The 25,652-nt window shown below is 43.9% G+C and overlaps 1 protein-coding gene across 3 annotated transcripts in view; it reads left to right on the top strand.

The window, feature by feature from the left end:
* TRIO (trio Rho guanine nucleotide exchange factor) overlaps positions 1-25,652 on the top strand; it is a 301,493-nt gene that overhangs the window by 186,145 nt on the left and 89,696 nt on the right. For all 3 annotated transcript variants that reach the window (XM_087815342.1, XM_087815343.1, XM_087815344.1), the window contains exons 18-30: positions 147-296; positions 4,488-4,602; positions 6,536-6,651; positions 9,159-9,281; positions 12,964-13,158; positions 13,254-13,369; positions 14,150-14,216; positions 14,879-14,988; positions 15,936-16,005; positions 16,616-16,705; positions 19,533-19,625; positions 21,940-22,051; positions 23,718-23,908. In XM_087815342.1, the coding sequence (XP_087671468.1) occupies positions 147-296; positions 4,488-4,602; positions 6,536-6,651; positions 9,159-9,281; positions 12,964-13,158; positions 13,254-13,369; positions 14,150-14,216; positions 14,879-14,988; positions 15,936-16,005; positions 16,616-16,705; positions 19,533-19,625; positions 21,940-22,051; positions 23,718-23,908 (1,548 nt within the window). The remainder of the gene's footprint in view (positions 1-146; positions 297-4,487; positions 4,603-6,535; positions 6,652-9,158; positions 9,282-12,963; positions 13,159-13,253; positions 13,370-14,149; positions 14,217-14,878; positions 14,989-15,935; positions 16,006-16,615; positions 16,706-19,532; positions 19,626-21,939; positions 22,052-23,717; positions 23,909-25,652) is intronic.

Here is a 25,652-nt window from a genome sequence, read left to right as displayed (position 1 = left end):
GGTGGAGCCCACTTTCTTCCAGTGGTCTGGGTCCTGGGCTGCACTTTCATGCCCAGAGCCTGGCTGAAAATGCCCCCCAAAGATGCAGATCTGTGCCCTCAGGTGCCAGCGGTCCCTCTGAGCCTGGACCTCTCTCCTGCCCGCAGGTGTGCAGTGTCCTTGAGAGTCTGGAGCAGGAGTACAAGAGGGAAGAGGACTGGTGCGGAGGAGCCGACAAACTGGGCCCCAATTCCGAGACTGATCACGTCACCCCAATGATCAGCAAGCACCTCGAACAAAAGGAAGCATTCCTGAAGGTATGAGCCTGCTTCCTGGGAGTCAGATGCCTTCCTGAGCAGTGTACACAGGTCCAGGAGGGTTCTCCGGCAGGTGGTCTTGAGGTTGGCCTACCAGGCAGAGAACTGCAGATACCCCTACAGGCCAGGCGTGCACTGTGGCCATCACTCTCAACCTCACAGCTCTCCGCTCATGGGGAAAGTGATGGGGTAACATCACATCAGCAATAAGTTCATTGTTCAGAGAAAATCTTAAAAACGTCTTTGTTATTTACACTGTCTTTCTAGTTTTTACAGAGAAAGCTGGAAATCTGTGTGAATAAAAAATGAGTGAAAGTCATAATTCCAAGTGTCTCTGAACAGAGAGAGATTGATTGATTTGGTGAAACAAAAATGCCTACAGCTTAAAATAATCTTCCTTTGGAAATTTGGCCTCTTCAGGAACAAAGACTGTGTCTCAGAAGATACATGAGCCCAGTTAGACACAAAGCAGGAGCGCACCTCCTGTGGTTTATAGGATCAGTTTCTAATACTCACTCAGGAAATGTTTCCTGCAAGAGAAATTTCATTCCATTCAGGCCAGGCTATGAGTTTTCACTCTGAGAAGCTTTCAACGAGGAATTTCCCAAACCTGCTTTGTGTGTGGGTGCATGTTTATTTTTATTTTCTTGTATGTTTGTACCTAAGTTACTGATGTGCTTTGAAACAAACTTTAAACAGTGACCGAAGTGTTTAGCAACACGGACACTGAATGTCTCCACGCTGAATTCTTTCACTCCCAGAACAGATTTTCTGAGGTTCTTGTTGTCACCCAGGCCTGTTGAAAACAGGCGTGGTGCTTGCTTTTCCTCGTTGCTTTACTAAGTTTAGCTCTCCTTGCTTTAGCCTCTGACCTTGCCAGCACTGTTATGTTCACTCATTTGTTTTGCTTCTGAAGGCGATGGCCTGTCCTGATGGGGGCGTTACTGTTCAGTCAGGGAGAAAAAGGGTAACTGTGAAAATCCTTACCTGCTGTACTTAGCTTTGATCTTCCACCAGTGGGAAACTGTTGTAGCTTCCCCTTAAGCCAATGATTGTAACTATTTCAGACAGGACCTGAGAGCCCTGCCGTGCTTGTGGCTGTATTTAAGTTCATGAAATGCTGACACTGTTAGGTGTTTTGAGTTGGAAGCATAAGTTACCTCTTTCTCTGACTCCATTTAGTATAAAGCAAAATTGAATGCTATTTGGTTAATATAATTAAGAAAGATATTTATGTAAAATTGTAAAACAAAAATAATCCCAGGCCTGTTCAGATTCCTTTGTTCACTAGAATTCTGTAGTGTTTTTGTATTGGATGTCTCTTAACATTTTAGTGTGGAAGTTTAAAGATGTATACAGAGAGAATGGAGAGTGAACCCTATGCGTCTCACCCAGCTCCAGTGATTCCTAACATACGGACATGTTCCCACCTTCACTGGATTGTTTTAAATTCTAGATATAGCATCATTTTATTTGCAGACACTTTGCTAACATCCGGCTGGTGTGGCTCAGCGATTGAGTGTTGACCTATGATCCAGGAGATCAGGGTTCAATCCCAGTCAGGGCACATGCCCGTGTTTTGGGCTCTATCCCCGGTGGGGGTCGTGCTGGAGGCAGCCGATCAGTGACTCTCTCACCACTGATGTTTCTATCTCTCTCTCTCTTCCTCTTTCTGAAATCAGTAAAGACATTAAAAAAAAAATACTTTGCTGAGTATCTAAACATTAAATTATACTTCTCTAAAACAGCCACAATACCATGATCAAATCTTAAAAATTATTAGTTAACTTATTTCATGTAAAATCAAAGTGTTCAAATTTCTGATTGTCTCACAAATATCTTTTTATACATGGTTTTAATCGAGATCCAAACAAGGTCCAAAAATTGATTTGATTGGTATGTCTCTTAAGTCTCTCTCCACCTAAATACCACCCTCACTTTCATTACCATTTATTAATTGAAGAAATAAGTTATTCATACTGTGGTGTTTCTCGCTTTCTGAGTTTTGGTCATTGTGTCCTGTGGAGTTATTTAGCACCATCCTGCATTCTCTAAATCTCTGATAGTTGGGTTGAGAGCCTTGATCAGCTTTAGATGTGAGTGTGTGTGCACTAAGCGTAACTGATGGATGGTGCTTGCACTTCCTATGAACTACATCAGGAGCCACGTAAGGTCCACTTCTCTTTTTGTCTCTGCAATATGCGGATTTATCAGTGCTCCAAACATGGCGAGTCCAGTTCGTCTGCTCTGCACTCCCCACCAGCCTTTCAGCTAATGGGTTTAGCAGCCAGTGGTAACATGGTTCATCAGGAGCTGCAAAACGGTGATGTTCTGTCATTCCTTCCTCCTTGATTAGCTAGAATTATTACCCCCTCAGCTGTTTGGTTAATCTAAAATAGAGTGTGTGCAGAAAAGCCACAGTAAATGTTTGACTCTTTCCCTTTGCTTACCATTTTCAGAATAATGAGCTATTACTTACTGCTTTAACAACTTCCACATACAATTAATTGGGGGTATTTTTTACTATCCTCATGGATTTTAATGTATCTGGTATGCTTCAATTCCTTGCTGTCATTTATCTTTTTATATTCAAATTGTTCCCTTAGTGGAGCCCCTTCACGTCAGCTTGGTGCAGATGTCCTTTTCAATGACCCCAGCAGTTTCCCCAGCTTCCTTGATATTTGCTGTGACAGCTTATTTTAGACTTTTCAGTAGAGACTCATGGTGTATTTTTCTCTTTATTAAAAAAAAAAGTATTCTAGCTCCATTACAGGAAAGGCCTAGAAACCATGCCCAACCCAATGATACTGTGCACCCCTCATGCCCAGTGTGGTCTCAGTACCATTTACCGCAAGGAGGCAGAGCTGTTTGAAGAAAAGATTAACTCCAGGAATTGGACAGGAAATGTGCAAGATATTTCCAACTCAAATACAATTGTGTTTTTTTTCCTTCGATTTTATATTTATATCCTATTTGTCTTAACTCTTTTTAATACACTAATGAAATTACTTACTTGGTTTTGTGGAGGCTACAAAATATTAATACATTTCCTCCCATCTTCTAAATTCTTCTGGCTGGGCTAATAACCAAATTATCAGAGACAGATTAACCAGAGAAAATAAAAATTTAATACATGCATGGGGAGTCATATAGACAGTAAATCTGTGACAGCTCCACAGGTAGTGAGGCGACATTGGATATAGAAGACATTTTTGGACAGCGGAGAAGGGAGAATGGGTGATTTACAGGTGGGTGGGGAAGAGCAGACCACATCCGTCAGGAAAATCTTTGCTGGTGACTCAGAAACAGTGGGACACGGGGTTTCCAGCTAACGTCAGGCACCTACCTGAAGCCCTCGTTTGCCATACTTAATTCAAATTAGACTAAGTGAGGGAAGATCCTAAAATTTCCTTCCTGAAGCAGCTTTCTCTGTCTGAATCTTAGGCAGGAAAGCGGGAAGGATCAAAGCTTCTTTCTGTGTCCTCTGTTTCTTAATAGCTTAAAATTAGTATCCTCAAAAAGCAGCTTCCCTGTGGCAGAATTTTGGTCCCTTCAGTTTATAAACATGTAATATCAGTTATCTATTACCCAAATAACACACCTAACAAACCACCCCAAAACTCTGGGGCTTAAACCAAGGATTGGCACACTAAGACCTGAGAGCTCAATCTGTCCTCCTCGCTCGTCTCTGCGTCAGCACAGCTGCTTCATCCTCGGGGGTCAGGGTGAGTAGATGCAACTGAGACACCCCCACACGGAAAGCTTCAAATGTTTACTGTCAGCCATCTGCAGAAATCTAGGCACAGCTCAGCCGCATGCTCTGGCTCAGCATTTCTCATGTGGCTGTGATTAAGGTTGTTGGCCCTGGATGTGGTCACCTCAGGCTGGCCTGGGGAAGGGCTTCACTTTCTCTCTGGCTTCAGGCTAGCAGCTGCCTCAGCCCCCTGCCCCACTGGCCCCTCCATCGGGCAGCTCACAACAGAGCAGCGGGCTTCATCAGAGCAAGGGCTCCAAGCCAGAATGTTTTTAATTGAAATACAACTTAACTGGTGTATTCTCCAAACCACAAGTTGGCCAGGTGAACATTTTCACTAAAGGCATATGTTAGAGCCACCCGATGTCGTCCATACGGACTCAAAATATGTATTGTGTAAGTCAAGTTAACGACACATTGCCCTCTGTTGTTCTTAGGCCTGCACACTTGCTAGAAGGAATGCAGACGTCTTCCTGAAGTACCTGCACAGGAACAGTGTGAACATGCCGGGAATGGTCACGCACATCAAAGCCCCTGAGCAGCAAGTGAAGAGTGAGTGTGGAGGGGAGGAGCTGGACGGGAAGTGCTCGGAAATCTTGATCCAGGCCTTCATGTCAGATGTCCGTGTCATATTATTAAAGTTCTTACTAAGTATCTTCACTTAATAACAAAACATTTAAATATATAGTTTGGAAATTTATTGAATACAGTTGAATGTAAACAGGGAGGAAACACATAATCCAGGGCGATGTGTTGGCATTGACTGTTTTGTTAAAGTAAAAATACTATAAATTGGAGGGAAAATGAAAACCAGAGTTATCTATAGGAAAATATTTTTAAAAGTTTAAATCATGAAATAGTATACTAATATCACTTCTGTAAATTGTTATTAATTTGATATATATAAGCATTGTTAGTAGAAACAAATTCCCAAATAATAATATATAGTTTGATATCATTTGAGTATAAAATCTATAAAGCCATGTTTTTTTTAATATAATGTATATGTGAATACATAGAAAAAGGTCTGGGGAAATTTGTGCTAAATGATAAATAGGATTGGTCGGGCTGAAAGTGAAAAGGAGTCATAGTTTTTACTCTGTAGATTCTGATTATTTTACAAAGAAAATGCAGTCAGGTGTTATGTAGTTTTAAACTTAAATGTAATCATAGTTTTTGCAAATTCATTTGAAATGACATGGAAATGCATCCTGAGAAAATGATGAGAGTTGTTTAAAACAGCCTTGATATTGAGGCACCATTCTGTCCGCTTTAATCCCATCAGGAGCCAGGAGTCGGTACCAAACACAGGAGGAAACTGAGGTCACCAGCCTGGCTCCTTCAGCTGAGTTTTATAGGGAAACAATTGCACTAACCAGTTGACTAATGACTCATCTCACGCTGTTTTAGAACAGCAGGATTGGCAAAAACTTTCTCTATTCCATTCTGCTCCCTGTTGACCTGATTCATCTGTCAGTTGTCAGAATAATTCTCTCGCGCTGGTACAGTCCTCTGAGCCCTACAGACGAGACTTATTAATCAGTGGCCTTTTCTCTCGGGAAAGTGAGCGTCTAGCAGGAGCAGCCATTTTCAGCAGAAAACAGTCTTCATTGCCAGCAAGTTATGTGCCTTGGCAGTCCACTTACTTGACTCGTCTCACAGAAGAATCATCCCCTTTCTCCCATTTCTCAGTAATGCTGCGGGTTTTGGCTGCACTCTCTGCTCTGATGGAAGATGTTAGGATGCTTTCTAGGTGGTTCGGGTTGATAGGTGCCTGCGTGTGTGAGGGACGTTCCGTGGACTCACTCCTGAGCTTCATGTGTATATGCTCTGCTATTTTTCTAATGGATTGTTCATTTTCTGTTGACTATTAAGTAAATTAGGTCGGTGTCTTATATTTCTCAGTACTTTTTCCTGGCTTTTTATTGGTGTAGTATTTTTATGGTGGTTATTGTTTGGTCATAACAGTCTTATGTGATCGGGGTTTTTTGGACTTTCCAGCCCTGTGCCTGTCTCCTTCATGTCTTTCCTTCTCTTAAGGGCTTATGTTTCTGTTTTTATCTTTTTTAAAAAAACCAAACTTTTGTTTTCTTCTAATCCTTCACTGTTTTGACATACATCCTTTAATGCATACTTTTAATATGTACTAAATTCCTTCTATAGGAAAGTTTTAATGGTCTTGAACAAAATATCTAATACTGATATTGTTAAATTGCCCCAGCAGGGGAGGCAATAGCATGGCCCACTGACCCAGCTAGCCTGAGGTGTTCGAGGCCAGCCTTCACCTTACAGTGATCTCGATCATCAGATAATAAATTGGGGGCAGAGACTGAGGAGCGGTGTGGTTGACATGCTCTTCAAGAACATCGGGCAGGCAGGCAGCATCTTCTGTGTCGCAGCAGCATTTACATGCAAAGTCCTTACATAAAAGTGAGTGGGGTTTTGCAGGCATTTTCATTGATTGCCTTCCTCTTTCTTCCCTCAGATATCTTGAATGAACTCTTCCAGCGGGAGAACAGGGTATTGCATTACTGGACCATGAGAAAGAGGCGGCTGGACCAGTGCCAGCAGTACGTGGTCTTTGAACGAAGTGCCAAGCAGGTCAGTGGTCACCCTGGGCCGCCCAGTGCCCTCCACCCTGTGTTCTGACCTCCCGTTCAGAAGTTTCAGAGCCACTTTCTAATGATCAAAATAGTCATGCCTTGTTGTTAACAGTTTGTGATAAAAAGAAAACCCCACAATCTCATAAAAACCTGTCACTTGATGATTTAGGCCCTAAACAAGTGTGCCGCTCAGCTTGTCTCTACTGTCATTAGCTCATACTTAATACAGCAAAATACAAGTTATATATGATGACAATTTAAAAATCGCCGTGGAATATAGGTTCTGTACTTGTGTAAATACTATGGTGGGCAGGTTTTTATATCATTACATTTATGTGTTGAAGATAATATTTTGCTCTTCAGATAAATCGAGCAAAAATTAAGTAAATATTGTGACAATTTCTAACAGTTCAGTATAGTGAGAAACATTCATGCATTTGGCTACTGCAGAGACGTCTAGAGGACGGGTTTGAAGTATCTGCCTTTCTGAAGTCATTTTGGGATAAAGTACTTTCTCCTGTACAGTCAATCATGGAAGGTCATCTTAGGGAAAGCCTGTCACACCCCTGACGAGCACTAAGATCCCTTTCCCTTCTCTTTGGCCTTCATAAGAATCCGTTGAGCTGTCTCACGTTCTCCATGTAAGAAGCTGAGAGTCACAGTGGTAACCACATCAGACCTGGACCGCCTTCTGAATCCACCTGTCAGCCTACTATGTGCCTGTCACATAGCAGGCATTTAGTGAACTCTTCTGGCCTAAGAAAGATGGCATCTTTCCCTTAGGGGGCTTCCACTGAGGGAGCACATTCGGTTGGTCTCGCAGTGGGTAGCCTGGTCCCCACAGGCTGATAAACTGGAGTTCACAGTCCCCCAGCCTGGCATCCTGACTTGGCTTTTTCTTGCCTTGGCTGACTTTACTAGATGTAGTTATCATTTTCCCAACAGAGGTGGCAAACAGTAGTATATTAATATTTAAATTACATTTTCTTATCATTTTATTTAAAAACAGTTCAACCGTGTTTTAAATTTATGGCAGCCTGATTTTATTTCTAATTAAGAGACTTTTCATAATTCTCACATATCTTTATTCTCTGTTGAAAGACAAGGAATCATTCAGAACAAAATTGTAAATAATTCCCTTGACAGAGAAAATGCATTGTTGCTGTTTCCTAAAGTCAGATATCGTGATCTCAGTTCCATAGTAAGTGTCAGTTATTCAGGATGGACTGTTCTTGAGGCCCCTGCTGCATCGCAGTTCTCGGGATGGCGGCCGGAGGTTCATCGGTCGCACCTCACTGGAGGTGGAGAGGAGACTCGGGCCCTGGTTCTGTCCTGGCGGCCCTGCTCTCTGCTGCTCCTCCAGGCCCTGCTGCCCCCGCTCCCTTCTCCGCCTCTGAATGTTGACTTTCTCCAGGGCTCAGCTGATCTTGTTTCTCTTTCCTCTCTTCTTATCTCCTCTGTTGCTATCTCCCGGCCGACCTCCGTCTTTGGTGTCTGGACTGATACTCCAGCCACCTTGGCAGGGCTCCACTCTGCCCTCACGGAAGGCAGAACTGGACTGAAGGGCCCGTCCCCCGAGTTCCCCTCATCTTACAGGGCGTGTGGTTCCTGAGTCCTGTCTTCCCCTCCTTGTCCCACCTTTACCCCTTCCTCAGTCCTGTAGGTGCAAACCTGTGAGTGTGAGGTCTGCCTTCCCCTTCACCCCGGAGCCATCATGCCAGGTGAACCCGGCATGTGCTGTTTGAACCTCTGAACCAGCTTGCTAAGCCGTGTTGCTCCTTCTACTCCAGTCCCTTTCCACATAGCAGTCCCCTGCCCTCAGTAGCCTCACCGCCAGCTCTCCCTGTGGTGGCCCCGGCTCCCTCACCGCCAGCCTCTCCCTGTGGTAGACCTGCCCCTCTCAGCTCGGGCCCATGGCATCTACTCCTTTCAGCCCCCCCCGCAGCTTCTCCCCATCCCCCCCATCCCGTCCCTCCCGGCCCGCGGGTTCCAGCTTTGATTCCTCCTCCGCCAAGCGCCCTCCTGAGCAAGGCCTCCCACTCTCCTGTCCCTTGTGTACCCACCTTCCCCTCTCTCCCCTTCATGTCCACAGCAGCAGGGCCCAAGCTTCTCATCCCCTGGCGCCTCACCTAGCACCTGGCTCCACGGTAGGCGTTCAGGCACCGTTGGCCGTGTGAATGGAGAAACCAAGGACCTTTGAATAAATTGAACCTAAAAAGATTCTTAGTTGTCATTTCTCTTATTGTGACTTTAGGTTCACGGTTGTAAGAAACTCTTGACCTTTTTATTGTTACATAAGTGATACAATTACAGCTTTGTAGAATGTCAGTTTTTTTAAGTTTTAGAATTATGCTACTTCTTTCAGAATCGTGTGTCTGTCGTTGAGGGGCTACTTCTTGATGCGTGCCAGCCTTGGCCTGCGACTTCACATTCACACGAGACACTGAGGATTTTGGACTCTGTCACCACTGCCCAGCCATGACCGTCTTTCCATTCCTTCCCCAGGCTCTAGAATGGATCCATGACAACGGGGAGTTCTACCTGTCCACTCACACGTCCACGGGTTCAAGCATTCAGCACACCCAGGAGCTGCTGAAGGAGCACGAGGAGTTTCAGATAACTGCTAAGGTCCGTCAGGTCCGCGTGCACGCCCGTGTGGTGGCCTGCGCGTCTGCTTGGGGTTTACGGCATAGCCTAGGCCAGGATGCCCTGGGTAGATAAGGTAGTTCTCAAATACATCACTTAAGAAATTCCTTCCGAAGCGAGAAACAGTGACCCAGGTGATGCTTCTTACTGCCTTTCACGCTTGCCCTTCAGTTTTCCCTTCATCTGTCCTCTGGTTTCTGCAGACACTTCCCATCTCCTTCCTTTTGATCTCTCTTGTCCTTTTCGTTACTGTCTCTTTCTCTCTCCTGATTTCTTTTCTAAGGCATGTTCTGCGTGCTTGCGGTTTTATGAAGCACTCTCTGGTGTTGCCAGCTCGACTTGGCTGTGTCCTGTGGGTGTTTCCCTGGAGTCAGTGACAGTTGTTACAGTAGCACTGTCTCCGCTCAGCCAGCCCTGAAGCTGGGTGTTTGTTAGTGCCCTTAGTGGGTTTATAAACTGGAGGCGCTTCCAGTTTTCTCCCGGAAAATCAAAATGTAATTAAATACACCTTTATGGCCTATGCAGTATATGTAAGTAAATATTAATTTTTAAACAAATATTTAAGAGTCTGCCATTGACCTGCAGAGGCCGACTCCTTTACCTCAAAACAGCCTGAGACTCTCATAGTTTCCTTCTCAACTGGTAGTATTTTCCTCTTTGTTTTTCAGAGGTTTTGAATATACATTTATTATAATACCTTCAGAAGTACCTCTGTTTTTGATGATAGATTTTGAGTTTTTAGAAAAAGCTATAGATTTAAGAGTAGAAAATAGATTATCAAGCTAAGTAATATTTTTGGTTAAAAAGAAGTATCCCTATGAAGTAAAAACATTGGGGGGGGGTGTCCCTTAACTTGGCTTTGAAAACATCAAGGAGGTATTTTTAAATCATTTGGGGTGAAGGTAGCTACTTTGTATTATGTTTATTTGTACTTTTTTATGTTTTCTGTAACAGTTTCTGACTCCTCCTATTGTCCCCAGCCCTCTGCTCCCAGCCCCCCAGCCCTAGCGCTAAGTTACTTCCTTTCACTCAGTGTCAGGGTGCTGGGTGCTGGGAACCCCTGGTCTCTGCTCTGCAGAAACATGTAGCCTAGTGGAGCTGCAGGCAGACTGGCCGCTGCAGGGCTGCTGAGGAAACCTGGCACTGTGAGCACTGGGGGGACGGGCTCAGGCGCGCAGGCGAGGCCAGCCTCCCCAGCAGAGCGGGGGGAGCGCCCGGAGGAGAGCTGCCTGGCCTGCCTCTGCAGGTAAGGATCAGCCTTCCCCTTCCCCGGATGCAGCACGCCTTCAGCTGGGCAATGCTCACTTTTGTTAGTAGTTGGGTAAAAAATTATAGTTATTACATGCATGATACGATCTCTGTTTGTTTCTCTGAATATCCTTTGATAAAGCCATGAAGAGGTAGATGTAAGACTTGCTCCTTTCCACTGACTGCACACTCCGGTAAGGCTCCCCTCTGCCGGCTGCTGTGCGTGGCCAGCAGCCCGGTCACTGCACAACTCCAGGGGGCGCCGTGCACACAGAGCAGGGCGTGAATGTCCCTGTCTGGAGTTGAGCATGGCGGCTTTGGTCCACCAATGGATTGTGTATGAAGGAATTTTTCCATTATTCCTAAATTTCCTTTTCCTCAAACTTGGAATATGAGCAGTAGCGGGCTTTTTTTTTTCCCCCTTGTATTTTATTTTTTAAAAGCATCTAAAATCATAGATGACACCTGACCTTTCTGATTCACAAATATACAGAGCTGTTTCCTTCACTGGATGTATCGATAGAGGATCTGGTAGGTTTTGAGAAGACGCCTCTTACTTTTTTCCCTCTGGTTTCTGGCTGCCTTTCTCTCAGTCAGGAAGTGCCTGCCTGGCTGCTTGGAGGTGTCATTTAGTTTCTCCTGTTGAAACCAGGCTGCGTTCTTGTTTGCCTTCTGTTGCCCTATCATACCATCTTCTGAGAAATCACTTTTCTTCTGTTACATAGAGAATCCTTCGCTCTCACAGGACAGCCCTCCGGCCGAGTTGGTACAGTAATTAGCACTGTAACACTGAGGGTGTTCCTGGACGTAAAACCTCTCCTCACTGAGACTCAGGGCGATTCATTTGCAACTCAGTGCATTTAAAACACGTCCCTGACTCAGGACCAGCCTGTGGGTGTCACGTGCCAGCATTGGGCCTGCTTTGTGATGTATGTTAGACGTGTACATAAATCTTCCTGGAGTTTCTCTCTGTGTTTTCTTTTCTATTTTAATGTAGGTAGTAAGCTGCATTGTCTTTATCTCCACTTCTCTGTCCCCAGCACTTAAATCACAAAGTCGCTTTCTTAACCCCTAGAGAGTTTGTGCTTAAATGGTGGGACAGCATCACTTTCTGTGCTTTTCAGCAGGTTAACGTCTTGGCACACGGCAGTGAAACCTGGTCTAGGGAACCTAGTTTTTAAAAATCCTGCATTAGCTATGTTAATTCTCTTGGATATTAAAATTCAGTAGTGTTTCCAGGTTAATTCCTTTTGGAACTTATGCTTCCAGATCTGAAACTGGGACTTCTTCCCTTGGCTTGTAATTGGGCTTATCTTAGCATCTTCAGAAAGGTCCCCTGCTGATGACAAGCCAGGTTTGTTTAACAGATATCTTCCTTTCAGTTCACTCTACTAGAGTTCATTTTCACACCAAACAAAAGCCCTAGAAACTTGCTGACTTTTTCCAATAAACACCTTTTATAGAATCCACCATATTGATTTTTTTCACAGAGATAATGTTCCTTGAGTTTTGTTTTCATCTGTTTTTTGAAGCATATGTATTTATGCTGGTAAGAGTAACTGCCGTGAGTGTCAACAATAATTAATTAATTAATTAATTAATTAATTAATTAATTAACTGCCACGCCCATTAAAGTTACAGGCATATACACACTTACATAAAGAACCTAATACAAATTTTTTTTTTTCTAGTAAGTATTTGGTGAATGTCGACTGTGTGCCAGATGCGTGGACGGTGCAGGAGATATACCTGCAAAACAAATAACTTCACTTAATCAAAGATCTTTCCTATGTACATATAAAATGAAGTAATTTTTTTTAAAGCGAGAGTTCTGAAACAGAACCAAATGTAAAATACCTCTAGAGATCATTCCCTGACCAGTGACTTTTCCTCCACATCTCCCTCGAGTGAAGAGCCGTGGACACGCGATGCACGGAGCTTCAGCAGGCGTCTCAGGGAGGGTCAGCTGCCGGAGCTCCATCCAGACGGCTCCTGCCCTGGGAGGGCTTTTGGTCTAAGGAGGTGCAGAGTGAGCTGCGTAAAGCAGGGAGGGTCTTTGTAGCTAACACGTGTACGTTCAGAGGGGAATAGTCATAGATTCTAGGGAGGACTTCGAGTGAACATGCATTTATAGATTTCTCCGGAGCATCCACCAGATGAAGACGTTGAAAGAAAGTCTAGATTTTTTTATCCGAGGTCTTAAAAGTGCCATTCATTGTGGGAGAGCTGAGGAAAGATAGCTTAGCCAGTCTAGGGTCAAGGAGATGAACTGGATGGATGGGGCGTCAGTCTGAGTTCCTATCATGAGTTTTTTCCTGTTCAGAGCTGAGTTGTAGGCGCGTTGCCACTGTTTCTGGTTTCAGGCAGTTGGGTGTATTTGCTTCACAGTCCTTTCCTGTGGTGCTTTTTTTTGCAGCAAACCAAAGAGAGGGTGAAGCTATTGATACAGCTGGCCGATGGCTTTTGTGAAAAGGGGCATGCCCACGCGGCAGAGATAAAGAAATGTGTCACTGCCGTGGATAAGAGGTACAGAGATTTCTCTCTGCGGATGGAGAAGTACAGGACCTCTTTGGAGAAAGCCCTGGGGATTTCCTCAGATTCCAACAAATCGGTAAATGGCTTTGTGCAAACCGAACCAATCACGGTGCTCTTGTGTCCTGTTTGTGACTCAGCTCACCCGAGTTCACTGGCTGTCTCATCCCACAGAGTAAAAGTCTTCAGCTAGATATCATTCCATCCAGCATCCCTGGGTCGGAGGTGAAGCTGCGGGACGCTGCTCACGAGCTGAACGAGGAGAAGCGGAAGTCCGCCCGCAGGAAAGAGTAAGCCGGCCTTTAAGGAGCCGCCAGGTTCATGGAAAGCGTGAACAGAGTGTCACTCGGACAGACAGGCTGCTGGGTGTGCTCTGAGACCGAATGGCATTAAGACTTGTTGTCTGGGATGTGCTTAGTTTTTGTAGCTCACACTCCACTGTGTGCACTGTCCGCTTATCACCTGCCTCAGAAACGGTATCTTGTTTTTATCCCTGCACTCCCATTTCACATGGGGCTGACAAACCAATTCATGTCGCCTGTCATCAATAGGTCCTGAGTAGTAATACTAAGGAGAAGAAATGACGGCACAAGAGGAGGTGTTTAAACGTTGCCAACGAGTGAACTATGCTAGATATTAATAAGACAAAAGATTGCTCTGAACCAGTGATTCTCAGTCAGGGGCAGTTTGTCCCCTGGGGGATGTTGGCAATGTGTGGAGACATTTTTGGTTGTCACACAGTAGGGAGGGGGGTTGCTCCTGGCATCTGGTGGGTGGAGACCAGGGAGGCTGCTAACCATCCTGCAAGGCCCAGGGCAGCCCCCAGCAAAGCATTTTTCAGCCCTGAGTGTCAGTAGTGCTGAGTTGAGAAACCCCGACCTGTAGGTACCTCAACAGAATTTCTTCCAAATTGGTGGCTGGATACTATCATTCTATCTATTCACAATTTAATTCTGCAAAACACATCACTGACAAATGATTTTTAAACCGCTTTATTATTTCATAAACCATAAAAGTAGATAGTGTATCCTGACTGTGAACTAAACTATCTGCTGTCTTCCTCTGTTGAGGTTCATCATGGCCGAGCTAATTCAGACTGAAAAGGCTTACGTGAGAGATCTCCGAGAGTGTATGGATGTAAGTAAGTTTTTTTGCTTGTTTATGTAGATTGAGTGTACCCTTGTATTTATTCTTACTGATGAGGAATTCTTAAAATAATCACACATTTTAGTTGTGTTTGAGATCTGCAGTGTGCTGAAGCAGCCAGTTTGAGGTTTCCGCACTTCTGTGAAGTTCTGGGCTTGCTTTCTGCATGTTGCGGCGATGGTGCAGCATTAGTCCTCTCATTCCATCTGTCACATGACGGCCTGGCTGACATTCTCTGTGTATAGAATTTCACAGCAGCTTCAGAGAAATGTGCCTACTAATTAGGATTGGCAACTAATTGGCAACTAATCCTGAGCAGTACTATGACTATTTGTTGCACCTTGTGGAGTAGGTTAATCCAAAATTCAAAGTTGAAAATAAGTTTAGAGCTGGAAAGTGTAGCAACTGTTCTCAAGTATTATAGCAACTGAGGAATTTTGTGGGGGTTTTTGTTTGTTTTGTTTTTGTTGTTTGTAGGTGTGTGTTTTCGTTTGTTTTTTCAGTTTTTCATGCTTGTCTAAAAGATTCCATTCTTAAGACATATTTTCAGGTATACGTTGACTTGGCCCACTCCTACAGATGTCAGAAATACCTGTTTCTTGAAAAGTTGGTATTGGGTTTTTGTCTGATCCCTCTGTTTCCCTCCCGGCCAGACCTACCTGTGGGAAATGACCAGCGGGGTGGAGGAGATCCCGCCGGGCATCGTGAACAAAGAGCTCATCATCTTTGGGAACATGCAGGAGATCTACGAGTTCCATAACAAGTGAGTGGCGGCGTCTCCCGGGAGCCATAGCTGGTTACTCTCGAAGGCCAGGTACTGCGCTGACGTTTCATAACAAGAAACCAGGGTTTCCGAAGGAAGGAAGTGCAGGTTTCAGTGACTTAGTCGAAATTCAATTGAAGCCTGTCAGGCTTTCTTCAAAAAGACTGACATTCTAAAGACTATTTTAATACAGGCTCAACTTTATATTTGTGTTCACTTTCGGTAGAAATAAGATTAAGAAAACTGTGAAAATGGTTTTTGTGAGGACCCCAGCTCCTCTCGAGCTGTGTCATCATCTGCTACTTAAGTTACTTCTTAGAGTTAAAAGAAAGAAGAGGTTCCCATCGGTGCAGGCCGGTGCTCGGTCTCTTCGGATAAGAAGGAAGTGGGAACCGAGTATGGAACAGATGTGTAGTCTGTCCAAAACGAAATGCGCTGTCCATTGGTCAGAGGAGGTACAGTTTTATTTCTAAGAAATTTTTAAAAAGCAGCAGAAGCTCTTTTAGGTAGAGTCTGTGCAGTCCAGTAACCTCTGGCAAGACGACGCGAGGCCAGAGCTCGTGGGGCCTTCCTCGCTCCTCGGCCCCTGCCCCGGCAAAGGGCCCTGAAATCTAGATTCTTCTGGGGGAGTATTTCCATCCCTGCATTATGCCCCTAGCTACTGAGTGGCACTTTCCCAGAAGTGGGCCACTGGGTTAAAATTCCTGTTAGAAAGTTTAAATGCTAAACCAGTGAGCTGAAAGTCACAGTAACTGACCCTAGTTAAGAGCTACACACTTTGTTAAATCCCAGAATCTCGAGGGCACAGATTTTTCACTACACTTGATTATAATCATGAAATTCAGGAATTTCCTGAGGTCACGATATGCTTGGTCTAATTTCTGGCATATTTCACTAATAAAATATTTTAAAACATAATAATACTATAACATTTGTATTCTCTGCAGCATATTCCTGAAGGAGCTGGAAAAATACGAGCAGTTACCAGAGGATGTTGGGCATTGCTTTGTCACTTGGGTAATGAAACCTCGGCTTCTTGTTGTCTCACTGTTATTTGGTGGCTTTGAAGGGAGTTAGGAGGAACATTGTTCATTTCTTTTCTGTCACCATCTTTTGCTGGTATCTGCCTACAGAGAAATGGACTTTGTCTCGAAGAATCACATTCCCCAGCTAGTTATTGATGCAGAGTGAGCTTGTTATTGGCAGTAGCGGTGGTTTGAAAGAGACTAGTGTGCCAGACCTCTGCATGGCCCAGGGGATTCACAGGGGGACCTGAGCCCCAGCCCTGCCAGGGTGGGGTGGGGGCATCTCCCAGTCCAGAGGGGAGGCAGACATGTGACCTGGGATGGCGCCATCTAAGCTCACTGCCCGGATTTCCCCACACCACTATGAGGGAAGAGAGAGGACCTGCCTGACCCCATCTTGCTGAGTCAGGGGAGGCCTCTGGAGGTGTGTGGTGTCAGCAGGATGTGTTTCTTATTTTAATAGATTTCTTTATAAAATACGGTTTCTTTAATTTGGGGCTTAAATATCCTTTATCCACATAGCTTCTTTTCTACATAAAAGTTAATCATATTTTGATGTACTGCCATTTGAAAGTGATACTCTAAATTTTTTTTGTTTATAGGCAGACAAGTTTCAGATGTATGTTACTTACTGCAAAAATAAGCCTGATTCTACGCAGCTGATACTAGAGCACGCAGGATCCTATTTTGATGTAAGTCATAGGTTACCAAGGAAGCATTGAAATTTCCTAAGATGTATTTGGTATACATAAAATGCAGTATTATTCATAACTTTCACCTAATTGATGGGACAGTATTTTCATTTTTATCTATCACATATTTGGTGGGATATACTTATATTTTCTTCTGTTTTTAAAAGCTCCTTCTCAAGCTACATATCTGTAAGAAATTCAGGTTTTAAATGTGTGTGTGTCATTTCTATTTTTATATAATCATAAATTTTTACATGTAATATTATGCATAGAAGATGTAAACTATTAAATAATCTTCTTTTCCCCTCTTAAAAAAAAAGTAACTGAATCTTTTTTAATCATTTCTTTTCCTATTCTAATTTCACATTATTTTCCAAAAGTGGCCTACCTGTGAAACTTTACAAATAGCACTGTAACCACTAGGCCACTGGGAGGTTTACTCATTGACTTCTCATTGGTGTAAACATAGATGTAGCTAATCTTTTTTTTTTTTCTTTTTTTTAAAGATATTGCAGGGTGGTTATTTAGTACAAAGAGGAATGGAGCCTCATGGTATAACATGCAGAATGTTTTTTTGGGTTGTAGAACGTAGTCATATGTGAGCCATGTAAATTCTGGTTAAAAGATGGGGTAGTTTTGAATGTTATGTGTAGTTGGCTCACTAGGCCACAGGATGTTAGACATAAGTGTGCTTGTGCATGGCCAAGTGTGAGGATCTGCTCTTCTCCAAAATCTGGGGGATTAGAACACATTTCAGCTTCTCTCTTTGAGATGAAACCCTATTTAGATGACCTGTCTCCGTTGTCATTCTCATGACCAGCAATTACACATCACTGCCTTTGTAGATATAAAGTCTGCTCCAGCCCAGCGCTGCCTTTTTCAGTATTTCACATGACCCTAGGTCTTTGCCATTAGGAGAAACCCCACACCGTGTGGCTATATGCAGAGTTAGACTTATTTAAGGCCTAAGCATTGAGAGCATGTGGCACATTAATGTTTGGAATCACAGCCATTAAAAAAACAACAACAACCCTTTGCCCTAAAACTCTTCAAGAATACAGGAAATCATGTTGTCTAACATAGTGATTTCACAGATGTTTGTCTAAGTTAGAGATTTCACAGATTGCTTACCTGTAGTTTTCCTTGTACAGCCTTACTGTGCATCTGTCAAGGGCTCGTTTAGCTCCTGGTGGGGCAGAGGTGCTGAGCAGAGAGCAGTGAGTACACAGGGCGCCCGCCTTCACAGAGAGGGAGGTAAACAGCAAGGACTTGATTGTGTGTAAATGACTTAAATGCAAAGGGGAAATCAATCGTGGAGTTAGATATGCCACTGACCAGGGAGCTGGATTTCCCTTTTTCCCCCAACTCTGCTCCCTCCCATCCAAAGTAAAATTTTATAAGCAAAGAAATTTTAGAAAAGGGAAACATTTATTTCAGCAGGATTAAGTCTTTGTCAGTTATTTTGAAAGACTGCTGTGATCTCGTAACCGATTTTGAATCGCCTGCTACTGTGATAAGGTCATAGGGATGTCAGCAAGAATTGGAGATGCATTTCTGAGGTGCTGTTAGAACAGGTGTGTTACAAGGCACTGCTGTGTATGTACAATGTGGTGTATTCAGGAGATGGAATACTGCCCAGGAGTGGAAAGGGATCAGCCCTGATACGTGAACAACATGGATTAAACTCCAGAGCATGGGCGGAAAACAGCTAGATATAAACGATACATTCTGCATGGTTCCTTTGCTGTGGACTTCCAGAAGATGCAAACTTAATCTGTGGTGATAGAAATCGGAACAAGGGCTGCGTCCTGGTGGTGGCGGGGGAGTGGGGGGGCTGATTGGAAGGGGGCTCAAGAACTCTCTGTGATGGCGGAAGTGTCCTGTATCTTGGTTTGGGAGCTGCTCACAAGTGGGTGAGAACTCACTGACCTGTCCTTAAGATTTTGAATTATACTGTATGAGAAAAGGAATCCTTATAAGTGCTATTCGATGATGAACGTGTGTGTCATCATTACATCACAGATCCCACATTTTTAAACCATTGCACATTGAAAAGAAACTTTGAAAACTATACTTATGATCTGGAAGCCAGAGGAAGAGTCGTCAGTTTTTAATTTAATCTGCTTGATGCCTGGGGAACAAGTCACTTGGTGATTCGTGCAGCTGGCATTTCCCGGGAATCAGCCTCTGGTGCTTTTCCTGGGGAGCCTGATCTAATGACAAACAGATGGAGAACACAGCGATGGGGTAGTTTCTGAATCCATTTTGCAGCATAGGCTCTCGGATGATAAGTATTTTTTTAAAAACTTCTGAGAAGAATCCTAAGAACTGAGAAAATGCAGATACAGTAGCTTGGTGTGGAAATTCTGGGCTAGATGGTAGCTGAGGAATGAGGGTGCCCGGGAGAGAAGAGCCCCTTGGTAGTGGGTCGATCTGTTCCCGGGGAAGGGGGCCTCTGGTAGGGAGTCGGGCTGTGGGGGATGTGGTCTGTGACCCGGCACACGTGGCCAAAGCTTCAGGAGCTACATGGGACAGAGGGTGAGCCAGTGCCGCCCCTGGGGACAGTGCAGGGGGTTGTTGACTTCTCCTGTTCAATCTCTGCACCCGAGAGCCAGCAGGACAGAGTCAGAGCTGCTGTCTTCTGGGTTCAGAGTGATACCTTGACTGAGATTTGTCATGTTTAGGATGACCATTATCAAAAGAATAATCTGTGATTTCTGCTTTATATTTACAGGAAAAGAATATGTGTATATTTGTTGTGGGAGTCAAGAGATGTAAGTTTTCAGTCGGTGCTTTTACTTATGTATGTAATTTCTGTTGAATTCAGGAGATACAGCAGCGCCATGGGTTAGCCAATTCCATCTCCTCCTACCTTATTAAACCAGTTCAGCGGATAACCAAGTACCAGCTCCTCTTAAAGGTACGTATGAAGCATCTTCAGCCTGTAGATTTTATGACTGGTACATTGCTATCTTCACATTTTTCTCTTTGTGAAGTACCCTGAGTTTTTAAAATAACATCCAGCATATTGTTTTTATTTTTTAATTCATTGCCATTTATTTCCCTGACCAATTTCTCAGTGTAGCAGGTAAATAAGAGTATATTCCTCAATTGTGCACCTAAACACCACTGACCAACCCTTGTCTGGAACACAGAATGAGAAAAGAGAGAGAAATGGTCAGTCCTGGATCCTCTGTGCCATTGTCCCTAGTATGGCTTGCTAACTTGGTACCCGGCACTGTGCTGTACTCTTGGCCTGTATTAAGCTGACCTCACACAGTGTTAGTGTGCAGGGGTGGGACCTGCCTCTGAGGGTGAGGGATGTGCCCAGTGTCGTCACTGGACCCCTCCCGCTTCGGCTCAGCTCTGCACTCAGGTCAGGCCGATGCCCAGGCTTCCCAATGAATCCAGGAAGAACTTGCCCCTGGCAGCTTCCTCCCCTTTATCTCGAATCTAGTCATTTGTCCCACACAAATTTATGCACATTGTTCGTACAAGGCACAAGTATTTGAGTCACGCCGACGTCTGCTTTTTCTTGGTTACAAGTGATTATAATTAAAGTCACACTTGTAAAAATCTAATAACTATTAGTCTTGACATTAGGATGGTAAAGAAAAAGAACTTGTGGTAAGAATGTCAAAGAATTCATTATATACATAATCAATACATATTTTCTTTACTATAAGAAAAATAACAGCCTCCATCTGATGATGTTTACCCTACTATTTCCTTGGCTGGTGGATGTTATTAATTAAGCATCAGAATGTATCAACTATCCATCCATCCCTGTAAGAGTATTTTATGAATCCAACTGTCCCTGGTTCAATCCTGGCACAACAATAGGAGGTGAGACTGAAATCCAGAAGATCAGGTTATGAATACCTGAAACACTTCTTTACTCTTTTTATTGTAAAAAAAAAGAAAAATTCCAGGAACAGTTAAGAAGTGGCTCCATTCTCTTGTGAAAGGGACACCATTCTGGAACTTTCCTATGGGAATAGCCCTCCTGCACTCCTGTGTCAGAATCTCACTGCAGGACTGTCTGGCCACCCCTGCAGAAGAAGCATGTGGGTGCTGTAAACAGGAAATAGGAGCCAGCAGCTACGTTACCTATATTAGCATTTGCTCTTTGCTTCCTAATTCCACAAAGGGAGGTTATCTCTTGACATCCTCAGTATCTAAGGATTTTGTTTTAGCATGTGGTTCCACTACAGATCTCTTCCTCGGTGACCTCACATCTAGTCCCTCACTGCTAGGCTGCTACTTTACTTCATAACCCTCCTGGACTTTGCCCAGGGGTATTCTATAGAACAGGAATAAGCCGTGTGGATCCCCAACGAGGAAAGTTTCTGCAGTGTAGTGTCCCTGTGCATTGCATTTCTAAAGCACTTTTTGCCTTGCCATTCAAAATAATAGATAAACAACATGTGGCTGTGAGTAAAGGTGCCTGTCAGGTATCTGAGTCACTCTAAACCATCCAATGTAAGACCACAGCTGACTGCACTGCCGTGGCTGTCTGTCGAAAACTGCAACACAAAACACTGTTGACATGGTGCTAACTGATGAATAGTCATTAGCACACGGGTGAGGTATCTTGGAGCCCAGAGAAATAAGAATCGGCTGTCCTTGCTATCATTCATTTAATAACGGTGTTCCCCGAGATCTGAGATGGAATCACACCTGAGGAGTGTAATTCGACCATTGGAGCTTTTTCTAAACACCCTACACACACAGGAAATGCGTTTCACTGTAGATTCCTGCAGCATCACTGTTCCTGCCACATGGTGTGGCAGTTCCAGGTTCGATGGCCCTGTGTTAATGGCACCGGAGATTCTGAGTCACCCTGGGGCCTGTAGGAAGCACAACAGCACTTGCTGGGCTCTGGCATGACCTTCAGCTACAATAGTAGCTCACTCTGCTCCACTAATTAAATATTTTTGTCATTTTTGAGACTTGGTAGTTAACGTGTACACCAATTTTATCTTGAATTATGACACCCTCCCCCCCCCCCCCCCCCCGCCGTTTACTCTGATGTGAAGAAATGTCCTGATTTGACCAGGACAGACCCTTCTGTCCACTGGACACAGAGGCAATAATTAGTTTTCTGTGAGAATATGTGCCCAGTGGACAACAGTCTGCTTTTTATCTTGAAAATCGAAACTCATTTCTGCAGAGATCTTGGTGGCAGAGAATTTTGCAGTCTTTGGCTAATTCACAGTCTTGGTCTTCCACAGGAGCTCCTCACGTGCTGTGAGGAAGGCAAAGGGGAGATTAAAGATGGCCTGGAGGTAATGCTCAGTGTGCCCAAGCGGGCCAACGATGCCATGCACCTCAGCATGCTGGAAGGTACTGAAGCCCCCCCCCACCGTGCATGTGCCTGCTTTCCTCTGACGTTCATAAATGGATCTCCCATGCCCTGAAAATCTTGGCTTCACGCCTTTGTGTTTACTTAGGAGTTAAGAGTGTAGATGTGAATGTCTTTTTAAAGAATTGGTTTTCCTGTTTCCCTTAAAGATCACATGAAATGCTTCCACCTAAACACCTGTCCTTGTCCCGTTACTGGGGAACTGCCTCTCCACACCCTCAACCCCAGGAGCACTTCCGGGCACTTCCCTTCGCCTGCCTTGTCTCTGTGTTAGGCGGCTGGGTGGAAGGAAGGATAGATCAGTCCCCCAAGATTATAAAATCCTTAAAAGAGCTTCTTGCTTCTCCATCTCTGTGTCCGTTGCATCACTTGCTGGAGCCTTGAACCTAGCAGATCCCACATACCTGCTTATGCAGTTGAATGTGGTGTGTAACATGGTAGAGGTTCAGATAAATACACTTCAACATTTTTGTTGCAGTTATAATTTCCGTGAACGCTCCTGTTTAAGAAAGTGATTTCTGTGTTGCAGAGCTTAACTCTTACTCTCAGGATACACAGACATATTTACAAGCTGTGCCAACCTGTGTCATTGTCACTGGTAGCACTGAGCAGTACACTAGTTAGGGCAGAGGTGCTGTTCTTTGTGGCAGAGACCAAAAATCAGAGGCCAAGTGACACGGCTTCCTCTTTCTCTGATGTAAAATCCTGAGCTGGCGTGGCAGCCCTTCGTTACATCAGGGACTCAGGCTCTGTTCCGGCTCCTTTCTCTCCACTCCTTGGATGTTGCCTGGCTGGCTTGGTCAGGCTGTGTTGAGACCATGTTAGCCTTCCATCTGGCAGGAAATGGGAGAGAGGGAGGGCGGGAAACAGCTGGAGGTGCTACCCCTGACTCTCCCCACAGGGCCTGAGCCTAGGTGCGTGGCTGCCCCGAATTGCAGAGGGCGCTGGGAAAATGTCGTGCTCATTTGAGCGGCCATGAAGGGGCTTCTATTAAGGAAGAGGGGGTGCAGTGGAAGTTGGGAGGTAATTAGCAGCCCCTGCCTGCCCCAGGAATCACACAGCAGGTCACTTCCAGGAGGAAATGAGCATTAGCGAAAGCCAGTCAGTGGCCAGAGCATGACTGATGCACATGAAGAATGTTGCTCTCGGAGGAAGGAGAACCCCACCAAAGATGGGTAGGCAGGCCAGGGCCTTGCAGAAAGGCCGGGAAGGGTGTTCCAGGCTGAGGAAGCAGGGGACCAAGACACAGGCTGGAATAGGTGGGGGTCCGGGGGGCCAGGGAGCCACTGTGAGTGGAGGAGGAGGTCTGTGTGGGGAGCGCTGTGAGCGCGGGGTGACGGGACGCAGGGAGTTACACCAGTCTCACCGTGAGGGTGCCACCTGAAGGGGAGAGAAGTTACTGAATAAAGCCAAGGGGAGTCCCTGCTTTTTTTTTTTTTTTTTTTTAAACAATGGAAAATATATGTGAAGTCTCGTATTGGGAAGATTTATTCTTTGTCAGATGGGCCAGTGCTGGGGAGACGAGTCAGGGGCCCAAATGGAAAATGCAAATCTGAGATTTAACTGTCGGGCATTTTGCAAAGGTGTAAGTAATTACAGTGCTGTCCTTTTACTTTAGCGTGATTGCGCCTCCTTTTTACGTTGTAGGGTTTGATGAAAATATTGAGTCTCAGGGAGAACTCATCCTGCAGGAATCCTTCCAAGTGTGGGACCCAAAAACCTTAATTCGAAAGGGTCGAGAACGGCACCTCTTCCTTTTTGAAATGTCCTTGGTCTTCAGTAAAGAAGTGAAAGATTCCAGCGGGAGAAGCAAGTACCTTTATAAAAGCAAATTGTTTGTAAGTATCGGCAGTCAGAGTTTTAAGGTGGAAGGTAACACAATTGCAACTTTTTTCTAGGTAGAAAAATATTACTGTTTGTTGCCTTCAGTTTATCCTAAAATGTGAAAAGTCCAAAATTGTCATGTTTTCGTCGTCAGTGAAATTCTTTGACAGCTTTGAGTCCAGTAGAGGGCGCTCCTGAGTTTGAGCTTTCCGACACTTAAAACCCTTGTTTTTTTCTATAGTCCATGGAATCTAACTACAGGGTAAGAAAATACTTCGTAAGTGAATTTCAATCATTTATCTCCCGGGTACCTTAGCTAGCTTTATAAATACATAAAATAATCATATCAGACTATGAGTTAAGTTCTTGTATCGTTATAATTAATTTTTCATTCACCAACATTGGAATAGACTTATGCAGCCTTACTGGGTGTCTCACTGTGGGATCTTAACGAGAAAATTGGATATTTTTTTCATTAAAAATAAATTTATAATAAATAAATGAATAAATAAATATGTGGGGTTTATAATAGCAAAATATGATTACTGGAGAAAAATATATGTAAGCAAAAATAGTTTTAAAGATCCACAGTCCCACCTATTTAGAGACAGTTGCCCTTGAGTGCTTGGTAGATACAGTGATCATTTGATTTCTAACTTGTCGTAGTATTTCCTGGCCAGAGAAACATACCTGTTACCTTTTTTTCATTAGTAGCACACCAAACCAGTCTGTCTAAAAGTCACATTGACTCTCAGAAAAGTCTCAGGCAGATGTCGTCCCCTGCGTTCTATATTTCCTTCTTCCCTTCGTGAGCAGTATCTCAGAAGACTGTCATCAGAAAATTTCTCAGCAGGGTCAGGCAGTGGGAGGATTGGAAAAACTAAGGAAAAACCACCATCGGGGAAAGAATGGAAAATGCAGTAGAATTTGGTTTCTTTATACAAGGCATGGCAGATTGCTTATAAATATTGGTAGATATTTGGAACTTGGATAAGTTATATTTTGTATATTATATGTTTTTATAGTATCCTTATGTTAATCAAATTCCCAAAGTAATAAAATACTACCAAGTATAGAAGTCATCTTAATAATAATCTGGAATTTGCACATTCAAGCTAATGGTTTTCATACCCCTTTCTTTGGCTGACATCCTGTTTGAGATTGTCTTTTGGATCACAGCCATCTTACATCATTTTAGATCATGTTCTAACTGGAGAGAAAAAATGCAGCGGTGCTGGCTAGTAATTTCACTAGCTGGCTTTAATCTATCCTCAGAGACCAAGCTAGTCTGTTTAGAAGCTGATACATCTTCACTTAATTTATCTTTTGAAAGTTGAGGTTCCCTCCGAGGCCACCTCTGGAGCTATGGGTTATGAATCACTTCCTTTGCTGGAGGGGGAAGAAGGCATTAGAATTGAACATGATTGCGGTGGAGGTGGGGGCTGAAGATGTTGGCCTTCATCTACATCTTCCATGCTCTGAGTATTACAACTGCATATATTGCAATTTTGTCTCTTTTACCCTTTAAGATTATTGGTGAAATACTAAAAGTTAATGCTATTGATAAACAGATTGGAAAATAACTGAGCCGTTAAAACACCATTTGCCCTCTGTGAGGCTACTTCATTAATGCTGAACATGGAAGGTGGCAGCTCTTCTACAACTAGAACAAACTCATTTTGTTATTTATAAGGTTGAAATTGGTCAACTCTTGATTCTCCAGATAATAGGATTTTCAGATATTTTGCTTTCCTTCCT

The sequence above is a fragment of the Miniopterus natalensis genome, chromosome 3 (assembly GCF_054644295.1).
Source record: "Miniopterus natalensis isolate mMinNat1 chromosome 3, mMinNat1.hap1, whole genome shotgun sequence".
Lineage (NCBI taxonomy): Eukaryota > Metazoa > Chordata > Mammalia > Chiroptera > Miniopteridae > Miniopterus > Miniopterus natalensis.
Note: the sequence above shows the minus strand (reverse complement) of the source record. Positions and strands in the feature narration are given on the sequence as shown.